The sequence below is a fragment of the Physcomitrium patens genome, chromosome 16 (assembly GCF_059467195.1).
Source record: "Physcomitrium patens ecotype Gransden chromosome 16, ASM5946719v1, whole genome shotgun sequence".
NCBI lineage: Eukaryota > Viridiplantae > Streptophyta > Bryopsida > Funariales > Funariaceae > Physcomitrium > Physcomitrium patens.
This window is the reverse complement of record NC_143425.1, coordinates 7,130,646-7,144,842: the sequence shown is the minus strand read 5'-3', so window position 1 is coordinate 7,144,842 and position 14,197 is coordinate 7,130,646. Positions and strand designations below refer to the sequence as shown.

Here is a 14,197-nt window from a genome sequence, read left to right as displayed (position 1 = left end):
ACAACTAATGATTGAACTTCAACTCCAAAGCTATCTAACTCTAAGATCATAAGTTAGATTTATTGATACATTTCTTTCAAGTTTAATATTATCATGGTTTCCATATTTTCTTGAATGATGAGATTTAATATTAGATAATTTGGAGGCCTTTTTAGTGAAGTTTTAATCTATATATAGAGAACATGATGTAATTTATATTGCAACCAACAAGATCCGTATTTTATGACAAGACAATCAATTTGTAACCTTATTTTTTCACAATTTTGACAACTTGGAACTGATATCAAGTGGAATGATGTTGCACTAATTAGCCAATTTTTCTATAGATTATAAGATGAGGTAAAGAAATTGATGCTCAACTTACTTGATTTTTATACATTGAGTCAAGCAATTAACTTTGTTGTGAAGAGTGACAATTGAATTTTTGAATTTTGATCTAAAAGTTGAACAATGGGACCTCAATATTATTGTAATTCAATGGAAAAACCAATGTTGTTGTAATACACGAAGTCTTACTTGAGAATACTTTAGGTACTTGGTTGTGGAAAGTAGAATGGAAATTACAACAACAAAATCTTAACTCTAATACAATACTAAATAAACTCTAATTAGACCATAACAATGCTAAGCAAGCTTTTATTAAATTAAAAAAAACCTTAAAAGAATTACAAAGAAATAATAAGAAATCGTAAAGAAATATTAAAATGATCAAAAATATATCTCAAATACATCTCAATTCAATCTTAATTTAATCCTAATTAAAATCATATTGAACTTCATTCAAACTTTAAGACAAAAACTTACTAAAATCTTAAATCTTAAAAAAATCCTAATGAAATCCTAAATCCTAAACCAAATCCTAACCAAATCCTAAACCCTAAATCAAACTCTACTAATTCCTACAATAGATTTAAATCTCAATTACTAATAAATGAACTATTGACCTTAATTCAAAATTTTCATGATTTTTAACAATTAAGTTGAAAACAAGTACAAAAAAATTTGAAAAGGATCGGAATTACCAAATAGACGATAGCCTCAAAAACATGCTTGGATATTGGCTGGCTTCCTTCTCCGACCTTGATCCCAATCTCTTAGAGCCAATATCTCTCTTTTTGACCATTCAATTGATCTCAAAATTCTCATATACATAGAAAAACAAGTTTAATACCCTCATACATAAATTTCACTCCAATCCAACTTGTAGATTCCAAGAAATCTTTAAAATCCTCACTAGACCTAAAATTGTACTTTCTGAGACCTTAATCCACTTAGACCTCAATAATCCTCAATTCAACCATTAGATTGAGCTAAGATTTAAAACATATATTAAACACAACTATGACCATTAATCCAAAAAATTTCACTTATAGATTTATTACAAAATACTTGAAATCACTAGAAACGTCAATCCTATTTTATTTCACAAAACTTAAGTCATCTGAAAACAAACTTGACTTTGTAAAGCTCTTACAAAGTCATTACAAATCTAAATTGCTCAAAACTAATGCTTATAAAAATCCTATTTAGTCTGCTATCAAATCCCACTCTTTGATGTGTAAAAGAACTCCAAAGTCATCATTGAGACCCAATTTTGTGCCTCAAGGTTTGATTTCGACCCTGGTTCATAATTGGCCCTCTCCGGATATTAATATCTAGTTTTTTAAAATAAATTTTGCTAGAATTTATTCTTAACTTCCTTCTAAAGATGTCTATATTATTTATTTTTCCAATATACTTTATTTTGCATTATTTAGGATCCTACAAAGTAAATAGAAGTCACTTTTGTAAAAAAGTAGTATTACTACTAAAAGTTTTACTACCTTCATATCTTTTATCTATCTTTAATAAAGAAAACTAAACTTGTCCATGTAGAAGTCATAGATGGTTGTTTGTTGTCATTTGGAGATATTATTCATAAAATCCTTCCTATAGAAGTAATAACTAATGGTCATAATAGCTTTGTAGTATTTAATATTATTAGATCTCTTTCTAATCTAATTATTTTAGGTTTATCATGATTAAAAAAATACAATCCTTGAATAGATTGGATTTCTTGTACTCTTGATTTTCCTAAAAGTATAATCAAGAGTGTAGTTAATCAAATAAAAAATCACAAATTTAGTACAATTAAACATATGTTTGTAGGTACAAGAACTTTTTTGCATGTTACAAAAGAAGAATCACCTTCTGTCATTTATGCCACATCCATTTCTAATAGTACAAAGACTTCAAGTGGTAGCCAATATCAAGATTTTCAAGATGTATTTGAAAAAAAATATGGATATTCTTTCAGAATATTGTCGTTATGATTATTCAATTGATCTTCAAGAAGGAATACAACTACTATTTGGACCAATCTATAATTTATCTTAAAATGAGTTGACCGAATTCAAAGAATATATTGAAGAAAATCTAGGCAAGGACTTCTTATGCTATTTCAAATCTCTAGAAAGAGCCTCAATTCTATTTATGAAGAAAAAAGATGGATCATTGTAGATATATATTGATTATTGAAGATTCAACAAAATCACCATTAAAAAAAAAATCCACTATCTTTAATATCTAGACTTCATAATTAGTTGAATCAAGCTAAGATTTATAAAAAAATAGATCTACGAAAAGCATACAATCTGGTATGTATTAAAGAAGGAGATGAATAGAAGGCTGTATTTCAAACCAAGTATAGACATTTTGAATATAATGTCATGCCTTTTGAACTTACAAATGCACCAGTAACTTTTCAACATCTTATAAATGATATTTTTTGAGAATTTTTGGACGACTTTGTTATTTGTTATCTAAATAATATCTTTATATATTCTAAGAACACAAAAAAATATAAACTTCATATTTGTTGTGTATTACAAAAATTAAGAGATGTGAGACTCTATGCCAAGATAAAAAAGTATGTATTCTAGACTACTCAAGTTGGCATCTTAGGTTACATCATTTCAAATGATGGACTTATGATGGATCCTAAGAAAGTTCAAACTATCATGGATTGGAAGATCTCAAAGATGGTCCGAGATGTCCAATATTTTTTGAGATTTACCAATTACTATCAGATCTTCATCAAGGATTTTTTTTGAATTGCAGGTCTATTTACACATTTAAATTATAAAGACAAAGTTCAATATAATTAAGAAGCAAAAGCAACATTTGAAGATTTAAAGACAACCTTTGTTTTTGCACCAATCTTATATTACATTGACTTCTTTAAGGCATTCTTTATGGAAACAAACACATTAGACTTTGCTTTGAGTGTCATATTATCACAAATGGGAATAGATGATAATCTTCACCCAATAGCTTTTGAATACTTTTGGTCCAATCATTGAATTCAAAAACAACCTACTTTATTTCAAATGATGCTTATATATGCTAGAAAAAAAATCACATTTACATGTTCTTCAAGCACATCATGACTTTCCAGCAGCATGATATTTTTGATATAATAAGATTTTGGAGCTAATATCTAGAGATAAGTTAGACTATTACAAGCTTGAACCTTTTTCTATTTATCAACAAATCAATCTAATTGCTTATCAATTATATCTACTGGAAGCAATGAAGATCCATTTTATCCATTGGTGTGTATATGATATTAGTAAATGTATATAAGAGCTAGTAAAGAATCTTATAAATATAGCAAAGGTAGTGGAGGCTTTTTATCGACAACATCCATTTAAATCAGGATGAAGAATATTAAATCTTTCCTATAAAAGAAACAAGATCCAAAGAAGATTATATTGTATCTTCTATCTTTCTTTGTAGCTTTTGTATATTTGTGATGCTAAAGAGATGAAGAACCAACAACCAACATATTCAACTTAAGAACTTTCATTTACAAACTTACTAAATGAGACATTAAGATTGTTGCAACCTTCAAGATAATAAAATCGAAATGAAAAACTTTGAAAACGACATGTCCTTCTTCAAATACATGGCAAGATAGAATGTGTTTGATATCACAACCTTGAAAGAGACCCATAATATTTGGTGATTTTATTAGAGGTTGGAACAACTCCTCATAGTATTTCAAATATTTTATTTGAAGGAAGTTACAAAAGCCTCAACAATGACCAAATAATAGGGTAGTCTTTTCATCTTGGTATAGGATACTATCGATAGTTGAGAGGGCCTATCAACTATCTTTGAAGAGAATAAAGATCAAAGTATGTGGCAAATATAATTTGTTGTATCTCAGATTTCTTCAACATATGAAGACCGCTCCTCTTGAAACTTGTTTCTAAAAGGGAGGTAATGTCATGGTATTGTATTATGTATTATCTTGTTTAGGAATGCATCTGGCACCTAGCTATAGAAGGTGAGGTAGTGTTTCACAAACATTCAAGAAATCCTAATAAGTTTCATCTATACGAGAAGAATATAATCCAAATATCAATTCAAAAGTATTAAAAAATACTTTTCTTAGTAGCTTTGTTCATACATAAACCTCAATCACCTTGTTACTTTCATATTTAAGCAATTTTGATTTTCCTTATAAATTCCAACCCTAATCAATGAGCTTTGACAAGTTGTAACTTCTAATCTAATTATTCACTTGATGTGAAATTTTGCATGCAATTATTAATGTAAGTCTTCTATACGCTCAAGAATTTTCAGCCCAATCTAACTTACAAATTGTAAGAAATCCTCCAAAAACTGCATTGATGTTACTCGGCCACCAACTTGAAAGGTGAAGCAAAAGTTTTAGTAATGATTTATCTCTTTTCAATCATTAACTTTGATTCAAAATTGGTATGCAGTTTAATCTTCAAGTTCTTCAATTCTATGCCAAATTTCATCTTAATCCAACTAGTAGATCTCTAGATATCATAGAAACCCTACTCAACCTCAAACTGCCAACTTCTGATATGTACTTGTACCAAAATCTAGATATCTTTCAATTACATTGTTGAATTATCACAAAATTTTACACGCACTTAGAACACTTAATTATCCAAGCATTCTTAAAATTTGAACTATAGATGTGATACCAAATTTATGAACTAGCTAAGAGTGCTAGCCCTAATTTCATTGCATAAATTCCAAATTGCCAATACAAACCTTGACTTCCAACAACAATTGTTAACTCTCTTCAAATCCTATCAAAACCAATCTTATTTCTCTATAACAAGCTTTAATCTAGCTCTCAAATCCTAATCTTTAATCTTCAAATGAAATCCTATTTTGCCCTAGGCAATTATTTTAATGGCTAGAGGTCTGATTTCGACCTTGTCTCACAAATAGTCGACCCCGAGGTATCAATCTAACCTATCCTAAGGATTTTTTAGTCCAATCCTATCCTCTACTTAACCCTAGTATCAATTATACTAATTATTTACCTCTTCTAATTTGATTTTAACAATTTATGGCCTTTCTAAGGCAATAAAAGAGTTTCTATATCCTAGAAGGTAAAAATACTAATTAATTTATATCTACTTGATATTAAGAGAAGAAAATAGGCTAAGAGGCTTTCATAAAAGCCTTATTAAAATATGTTGAATTCTTGTTGAACTAATATAATAGAGTACTAATTAAAAAAATATTTTTAGTCAAATTTTTACCATATAATCGTGTCACAATATGACAACAGATATACACATGTAAACCAATAATTACCTATATGATTAAGATAATAATAGGTAAAAATAAGTTAATTCATATTGGCCAAATTTTTAACCTATCAATCAATTATAAATAGATATAAAGTCAAGTATGTATTTATGAAGCTTTCAAGAGGCTTTTTCTATAAGATAATATGAAATATATATATATATATATATATATATATATTTTATCTTCTATCCAATATTTCTTATTTAATTAAATATATATGTCTATGATAATAGTAAAGAATCTATTAAATTATTTTTTAATTTTTTTTGATTTATTATATTTTTATTGATTATTATTACAACCTACAAATAATCTAAAATTGTATTTATATATTTTTATATAAAATCTTCTATTTTACTCATAAATATATTATTATTATTTATTTTATTTAATTCTTAATATTAAAATATTATATTAATAATCATCTAATATAATGTGTAAAGGGAGTATTTAGATTTTCTTTTGTTAAATCACATCAATATTATGTTAATATACATTTTTATAATATCTAAAGTCCATAATCTATTAAATCTTTTAAAATATATCAAAAAATTTAAAATAAGTTTTATATATTATATCAAAATTTTTAATTAACTGCATCTTTGGCTTATCCATGTTAGAATTTTTTTTTCTTTTAATTAGCATGCTATTAATATAGAATATATATATATATATATATATATATATATATATTACATTATTATGCAAGTTTGTCTATTGTAGTTCTTTAAAACATATACAGAAATTAGAATTACTACTAATGTATCTTTATTTTTCCATAAAAACATCAAATTTCTTTAATTATAATATGACTTTTTTTAAAATTTATATAGCTAATTTAAACTTATATAATATGTTGTCTTTTTTAAGTCTTTTAAATCATCTAACCTATTGCATGTAGATTTTGTCTTTTCATATTGTACTATAAATATTCAATAATAAAATTTAATTGCTCTAGTTTTAAATTATCTTTTAGAATTGTTGTTAAAAATATAGAATATAAGTAATTTCAACTATAGATATTTTTAGTAATTTATAATATATATATATATATATATATATATATATATCTTTTTTTGAACATATTTTTTTCTATGAATTTAAATTTATATCATGTTTCAGTTATTTTAAGAAGTCCCTACATATTTTTATTTTTTTTACCTATATAAAAAGAAATTCCTTCTATCTTTTAAGTAATCACCCAAGATTTCATGTCTAGTTTTTATAAAGAGATTATATTTCTTCATCTTTTTTTTTAATTAGTTTTTAAAAATTTTTATTTTTAAGGTTTTCTAAAATATAAAATATTTACTATTTATAAAAATAAATTATGAGGTTTGAATATAAAAATTCTATCAAATTTTATATCTTTGCTTACATTAATTTTACTTTTAATTTGGTTTCATATTCTCTATTCTTTTAATTATTTTTTTTAATCTAAGATTATATATTTTATAGCTTTAGGATCTATTTTTGATTTTTTGTATTAAAAATAAATAGATTTTAAGTATTTTAAAATTAAAAATTTAGAATAGTTTGAAAGTCTATCATTACATATTTTCTTTCATGTTTTATATTTATTTGCACTAGATGAGGAAGGATTTATTAAAAATTTAGAAAAATTAAAAATATTAAATCCAAAAACTCTTCTTTGATCTATCTTATACTTAACATATTTTAAATATTTTCCAAAAACATACATTTTAGCCTTATACCTTGTTTATTTTATTTTATCAATAAATTCGTAGAGTAATAGAAAAAAATAAACATTTTAATTATCTTTACAAATGATTTTATTTTTATTTTTATAAAATCTTAAAATATTAAATTCTTTATTTTTTCTTATTTTTCTTTTCTATTTTTGATTTTTAATCTTTAAAAATAAAAACATATATGTTTTTTACTTTATTTTATATATATAATCCAAAACCAAGACTGTTGGCCATCAAATAAGTCCTAGAGATCTATTTTTTGGCCAAATTAACTTCACTATTGTATTCAAAATATATTTTAAAGTAAAGATTGTCTATTCACTTACCTTAATTTATAAAAATTTATAATACTTATGAAGATTAAAGTATAAAATTTTGGATTGAATTTAATTTATTCCTAAATTACTTCTATATTCCAATTCAATCTTAGTCATTTTATTTATACTAGGTTTTTAGCAAATAAAAGATAGCTCAAGTTAAGATTTAATTTAATAAATAAAATTATATGAATTTCCTTCTATCACTACTTTTTTTGACATTGAATCATTATTTAGCTCTAAATTAATAAAAATACTAATTTTAGCCCTGGAACACCTTAATTGCAATAATATATATACCAACCATATTCTTATAGCTAATATAAATTGGAGTTTATTTCTATATGTAATTAGTTAATTGGCTTCTAAAATTATTTATATTAAGAGCCATATGTTTTATTGATAGATCATTTAATTCAACTCAATATGTTTTTTGAAACTTGTGCAATATTCTATAAGGATTTTTAAGGCCAAATTATATTGCTATTTAATGCAAGAGCTTCTTTTTTAAAAGATTCTAGTCTATTTTTTATTTGAATTTTTGTATTCTTTAGGTATTGGTTTACTAATTTTTAAAAATAAATTAGATTTTTTTTTTTTTTATTCACAAGTGGCTTTTGTTATGCCTCTTTTTTAATGTAGTAATATTATTGATTGCTAATTTTTTATAGACTATATAATTTTAAAATCTTATGCTTTAAGATTAGATTCATGAACTAATTTCAAGTCACTTAGATTAGACATGTCAATTCCTTGTTTTGTCTTTTGCAATTATATTGATACTAATATTCATGCCTATTATTTTTAATTCAATGCAAACAAAATTAAGTTCTTCTTTCTACATGTAGTCATTGAATTTGGTTCCTATAAAATATCTAAACTATGCAATAATAATATTAAGATTTGTATTTCTATCTTGCACTTTACTTATAAAAATGATCCAAAAAAAATTAATTTCCATATTTTTATAATTGATTAATATCAATTTTGGCTTTTATCAATAATATTTTAATTACACTTTTAAGTTTTTAATCCTCATAAAAAAGAATTGCAATAAAAATTATTTTATTAAAAAAATCTATTCTAATTTATACACAATTCTAAAATGTGTTTTAAGAAAAATTCTAATGTTGAAGAAATTTTCTTAGAGTTTTTACACAAGTCATCTTAAAATTATATGACTTGGAATTTTTAACATCAAATTTTTTTTTTTGGTGAGTAGAAGATTCTAAAATCCTTTAGGATCAAAGACTCTATATTATTGCTAGAATGAGCATATCTCAAAATAAAAATTTGTTGGGAGATTAGACTAATATTTTGATCATAGATTCTTTAATTACAAACTTTAGATAAAAGATTTTTTTGACAAGAAATAAATACAAATCATAAAACGTTGCCATGTCTTCTATTGCTATTGCCATTATTGTATACATCCTTCCATTGCAAATCACTATCTTGATCCTAATGTTTCTGTTTTTATTGTAATTATAATTATTAATTGTTTTTATAACCTAATATAAAGCATTGCTTTGCCACTAACTTTTCCCTTCAACAATATACTCTCTACTGCACACAAAAATGCTCAATCATGGCCAGTGATGAGCCACTCAGATCTCTCACTCCACCTGCCTTTGTAAGATGCAGACCACTTTTCCCCTAATCCAGATTTATTTATTTATTTTTATTTTTTATAAATATTTTTTGATTTTTTGCTTTTTTTGCAAAGTAGATATGGCTAATCAGTGAAGACATATCAACACTTCCCATTTGGATGTAATAGGAGGGTTCAAAATACGTCACCAAATCACCTACCTCACAAGATGGGGTGATTTTGAAATCCAAATATCAAAGGAAGAGTGGGTCAAATATCAAAAACCATGTCACTCATCTTTACTTTGCCCTTTTGGACTCCACACCAAGGGGATAATAAAGTTTGAATCATGGGATAATATCAGGGAGTAATAAAGTTTGAATCGTGATATTTTGAGTTTGATATTTTGAGTAATCCTGGAAATATCAGGTGCTAAATTCCAGTTATGTGGTATTGCAAAAGTGGCTCAGGAGCTCATCTCACCAACTTGGAAAGTGTTCATTGATATTCTGGGAACCAATTCTGATGCTGTAACCGGCGTTGGGATTGGGGACCAAGCTGCTAAGCGGATATGCTGGGGAAGTGCTTGCTAGAAAGTGGGCACACATGGGTGTTGGCTAGGGGATGGCGTGGACATCTAGTACCTGCAAGCAGTGTCTGATCGGCCTCGGAATGTACCCTCCCTCATTGTGCATGACTGTTCTTCAGGAGAATACTGTAACTGGGTCCATGCTCTCCGTCTGTCATTTGCAACGATGAGTCAGTGCTTGTCTAGCATAACTTTGTCAGAGCAACAATTACCATAGGATGCACAGCTATTGCGTTAAGCCTGAATATCTTTGCTGCTGCTGAGTTGAAGCCTGCCGTCTGCTGGTTTCTCCAGTCGTTTATTGAGAATCATGAACACGCTGTTTTGTTTTTTTTGTTTTTTATTAAATTTTTTTATTTATGTTTTTATTTTTATTTTTGTAACTGAGTATCATGATAATAGTGTGACATATTTTCTTTTTGACCCTTGGTAATGAATATATTATGAACTGAAAAGTAGACTTTTGACCTCAGAAGACTTCATGATTGCCACTCTCCCCTGCATCTTCTTGGCCTTCTTCTTTTAATGCTTTAAAATTTAGCTGCGGCCAACAGAATTATTTGCTCGAATGCCTGTTCAACCATCTGGCCACGTGCAGTTAGTGAGGCTGCACCTGTTGGAAGAAAGAGCGTCGGCTTTTCTTGATTGTTTGATGGCGAGATAGGACCACGATCATCTTCAATAGTTTCCCATTCCTGGATCTTCGACTGTTGGAAATCGTAAAACTTGCAGCAGTGGAAGCCTTCTGATCTTTGTACATGCACAAGTAGATGGTCGTAACTCTATGCATCTACTTCGTGGAACTAACTGGAATCCGTTCATATCGGTGCGTTATGACTAGATACGACGCAACGGCATGTCGTTTTGATATTGATATAAATTTTCTTGCATTCTGACAAAATGCAGCCTCATGCAAAGTCTGGGTGTTCCAATGAAATAAACAGCGATTTGTCGTGTCAGGATTAGATGGCATTCTCGTGTTGCTGATACAGCCTTGTCAACATTGACTTGTACTGGTTCGTTCTATTATTCTTTGCAAGTTGATTAGGAATAAAGTAGAAAACATAACAAATTAACAAGTTCACAAGAGTGATTGTAACTAGTGCTGCACCACATGAGTATGGTATTTGCTAATCTTCTAAAATATGAACTATCGCGCTTGTGTGTATTATACACGACTCTTACAAGGTAAATCACTCATCTACAAAAGAACAATATTCTTAGGTCGTTTCTCGAAACATTTCAGTACAATTCGTCTGCAGAGAAAAGCCTTGGGTTATTTTACTTCATGCTCACCTGATGGCTCAAGAAGCTATAAGCAAAATCGATCTACAATCACCGTGTCTAATGAAAATTGCGCTGTTACCAACCTAGCGAGTTTAAATAACTAGTGTTCTAGTAAGATATACATGTTGAGGATTTCCGATTCAAACCAAATCCCTTGCAATTGTCTCCATGCTTGTTTAAGTTCAGGAAATTTCTGTACCTTTGTAGGATTGGTATAACTGTCTGGAAAAGAAATGCTGCATGCGTTCTCACAATCCTACGACATCTAAACATTGTGCTTGCAATCTCTAGCGCATCCGTTTAGTACCATTCCTGGTCACGAGTCCTCCACCAAGCCAAAACATTGCCAAACCGAACATATTCAGTCCATAATAGGCACTAAAGAAACTGCTCAAATGGCTGCTAAAGTATCAGCCACGTCGATTTCATGAAACATCGAACCATTGATAAGCAAACTGAATCCATAAACTTTAATGTATTTTCGCTTTGAGTATGTTCGTTTTGAGTATCTCTGGCGTTGTTGTACTCCGAGAGAGACTACAAAACATCATCAGGGGCGCTTGTGCATGGTTAGCAACTTTAATTCTATGTCTTACTGGTATGTGAAACTAAATCTACTCAGCTAAGTCTTAGAGGCCCAGCATTTTAAACAACCTACGCTTTATAATTTTGCTGATTGTATTTTCGCAAAAATTGTGTAAACTATCTAAGCAGTAAACGTAACTATGTAAGCAAATGACGTAAGCAAACGTAAATATGTACGTAAATGGCATTTTTAGGACGATTTTCATGGTCACTATTGATAAACTTCAAGTGCTCTTGATCATTACAGTTCTGCCATAGCAGCTCCAAACGCTGAATCTCAAACTCCAACACAAATCTAGCAGTTTTCTGCGCGTGTGGACTTGGGCATGGGTAACAAGCCCCTGCGAATAAAATGGTCTAGTGTATTTAAAAAGTGAATCTGTTTCACTTGAGAATAGTATTCCAATTTGAACGGTATATACAACGGCTCATCCTCCACAAGATCTGAAGCGGCCACGACCTCAACATCTTGAGGAGGCAGAAACAGATAAGCCAGTGAAAGACGAGCATCAGCTCTGTTTACAACGGCTCGGTGTGGCACACTCGTGTACAGCCCGTTGGTTAATACCTGAGCAGTCAGAACCAATATTATCAATCTCTTTGATATCTTTTTTATAATATTTTCATGGAAAGCTTACAAGATATAATTAGCCAAATATATCGATGACTGACACGTAGGTTCCAACATGAATTGTCGCAGGCCAACCTGAAGCATGTCACCTATGTTGACGGCAAATGTATCGTTCCGAGGCTTCACTGCTACCAGGCGCCGTCTTTCTGAATTTGAAGTCCTCCAACGGAACCCAAGTGCAGGACTGTCAACAAAGTGAAATCCGTGTGCACGTTCATCCCCAATGTTTTATGCGGCTCAGGACATGCAGGGTAGTAGTTCCAGCGGAACAGACCGGCACTCTTCTCGTTTACGTACTTTTCGAAGTGTGTTCTATCAGTCACATGCAGACCTTCAATGATCAAGTCCAGGAGTCTCTTGCACAGCACCTGGATCTCTTCGTCGTAGTCTCTGTACGCAGCACTGCAATCCCGAAATATCACATCCAACTCAGTCACAATACCCATCGGCACATTCGGTAATTCACACATCACAAGTGTCAATATAAACAACTTACGTGAATTCTCTGTTGTATTTCTCGGGCCACATGGTGCGCGACAGTTGGTCGACCTCGCTGAAGTCGTTTAGGTAGAATCCCTCAGCCCAGGGTTGTACATCACCCGCTTTGACAGTAACATGCCCGAAGCCAGTGAACGTGCCAGGAGCTTTCTGAACACTTTTCTTCATTTCCATTGGAAGATTGAAGAACTTGAAAGCCTGGGTACGAACACGTTCGATCAGATTCAGAGGGAAGCCGTGATTCTTCATCTGGAAGAATCCCCACTTAAGACAGGCTTCTCGCATTTGTGCGACTGCTTTCTGCTTTGCGGCTCTGTCGCCGACATCACAGCACGCCAAATCAATCATTGGAATGTCGGCATTCGAGTACTCATCGTGCTTCACAGAGGGGCGAGATTGAGCAGGCCAGACGTGTGATGTGGGGACTGCATTGTGCTCTTCCCAGGACGGCAGACTACCCTCTGGAAAACTGCATTCCCCTGCAGCTGATAAGATTTTGTCGGACATGTCGGAAACGATTAGTATAGTGAATCTACGAGAAGCTATCTTCCCCAGTTCCGAATGCAAACAACTAAGCGATCAGCATGGTTGTATCAGGGGTTGCCTCAGGCGGTGACTGTCCTGAATTTGCTCGGAATCTATTTATACCGGTGCTTGTAAGAACTGCAGGGAAGGAACTGAAGAAGATTCGCTAACGGCTCGGTTACTGTTCATGGAACTTCGTCGTGTGCACTTTCGGCCGCCGCCAAATGGAATACTGCACTCATGGTGATCTATCTGAATTGTACCTGGTATTGGTCGAGATCAGGGCATGTCGTCCACCTTCCGTCGTAGATTACAACAGGCAGTAGCAGAATATATGAAAACTGCGCCCCCACTAAGAAAAATGTAATGCCGCATGCGTATTAGCGATTAACTTCCAAGTGGGCATTCGCGAATTCAGGGAATAGAATTAAAGAGATCTAGTCGACAAAGTGGTGCAGAAACGAATAAAACGTATCACCCAAGTGCACAGTGGAATTCCACTGTCCAGTGGTAACTTGAAACAAAGTTGCACATCCTAGAGGGTGTGGCGGATGAAGTCATAGATGGTTCCCAAATTATTTGTGTTGCTGTTACAACTACTCAATCGTTGTAGGTAGTATACATGAGTTTTAGGTGCGCAACAATACGTTTTTCTTTCTTTCTAAAACAGAAAAACGTGGAACCCTTTGCTGATTAACAAGGAATTCAATACATTATGTTAGCTTTATTTTATGGCTCCAACTTTCGGTAAGTTTTACATAAAATAGAAGGTGAAGCAGGTGACTCTATTTCATAGTCATTGTTTACCTATTATTTATATTTTGTTTTCTCTGTTCA

The 14,197-nt window shown here is 30.5% G+C and overlaps 1 protein-coding gene across 1 annotated transcript; it reads right to left on the bottom strand.

The window, feature by feature from the left end:
• Window positions 1–11,887: 11,887 nt before the first annotated feature.
• On the bottom strand, window positions 11,888–13,451 carry LOC112293003 (jasmonate-induced oxygenase 4). Its single transcript, XM_073539858.2, is given in 4 exon segments — window positions 11,888–12,274; window positions 12,413–12,514; window positions 12,517–12,739; window positions 12,834–13,451. Coding segments are annotated over 4 exon segments (1,107 nt in total). The 5' UTR covers window positions 13,343–13,451; the 3' UTR covers window positions 11,888–12,001.
• Window positions 13,452–14,197: the final 746 nt, after the last annotated feature.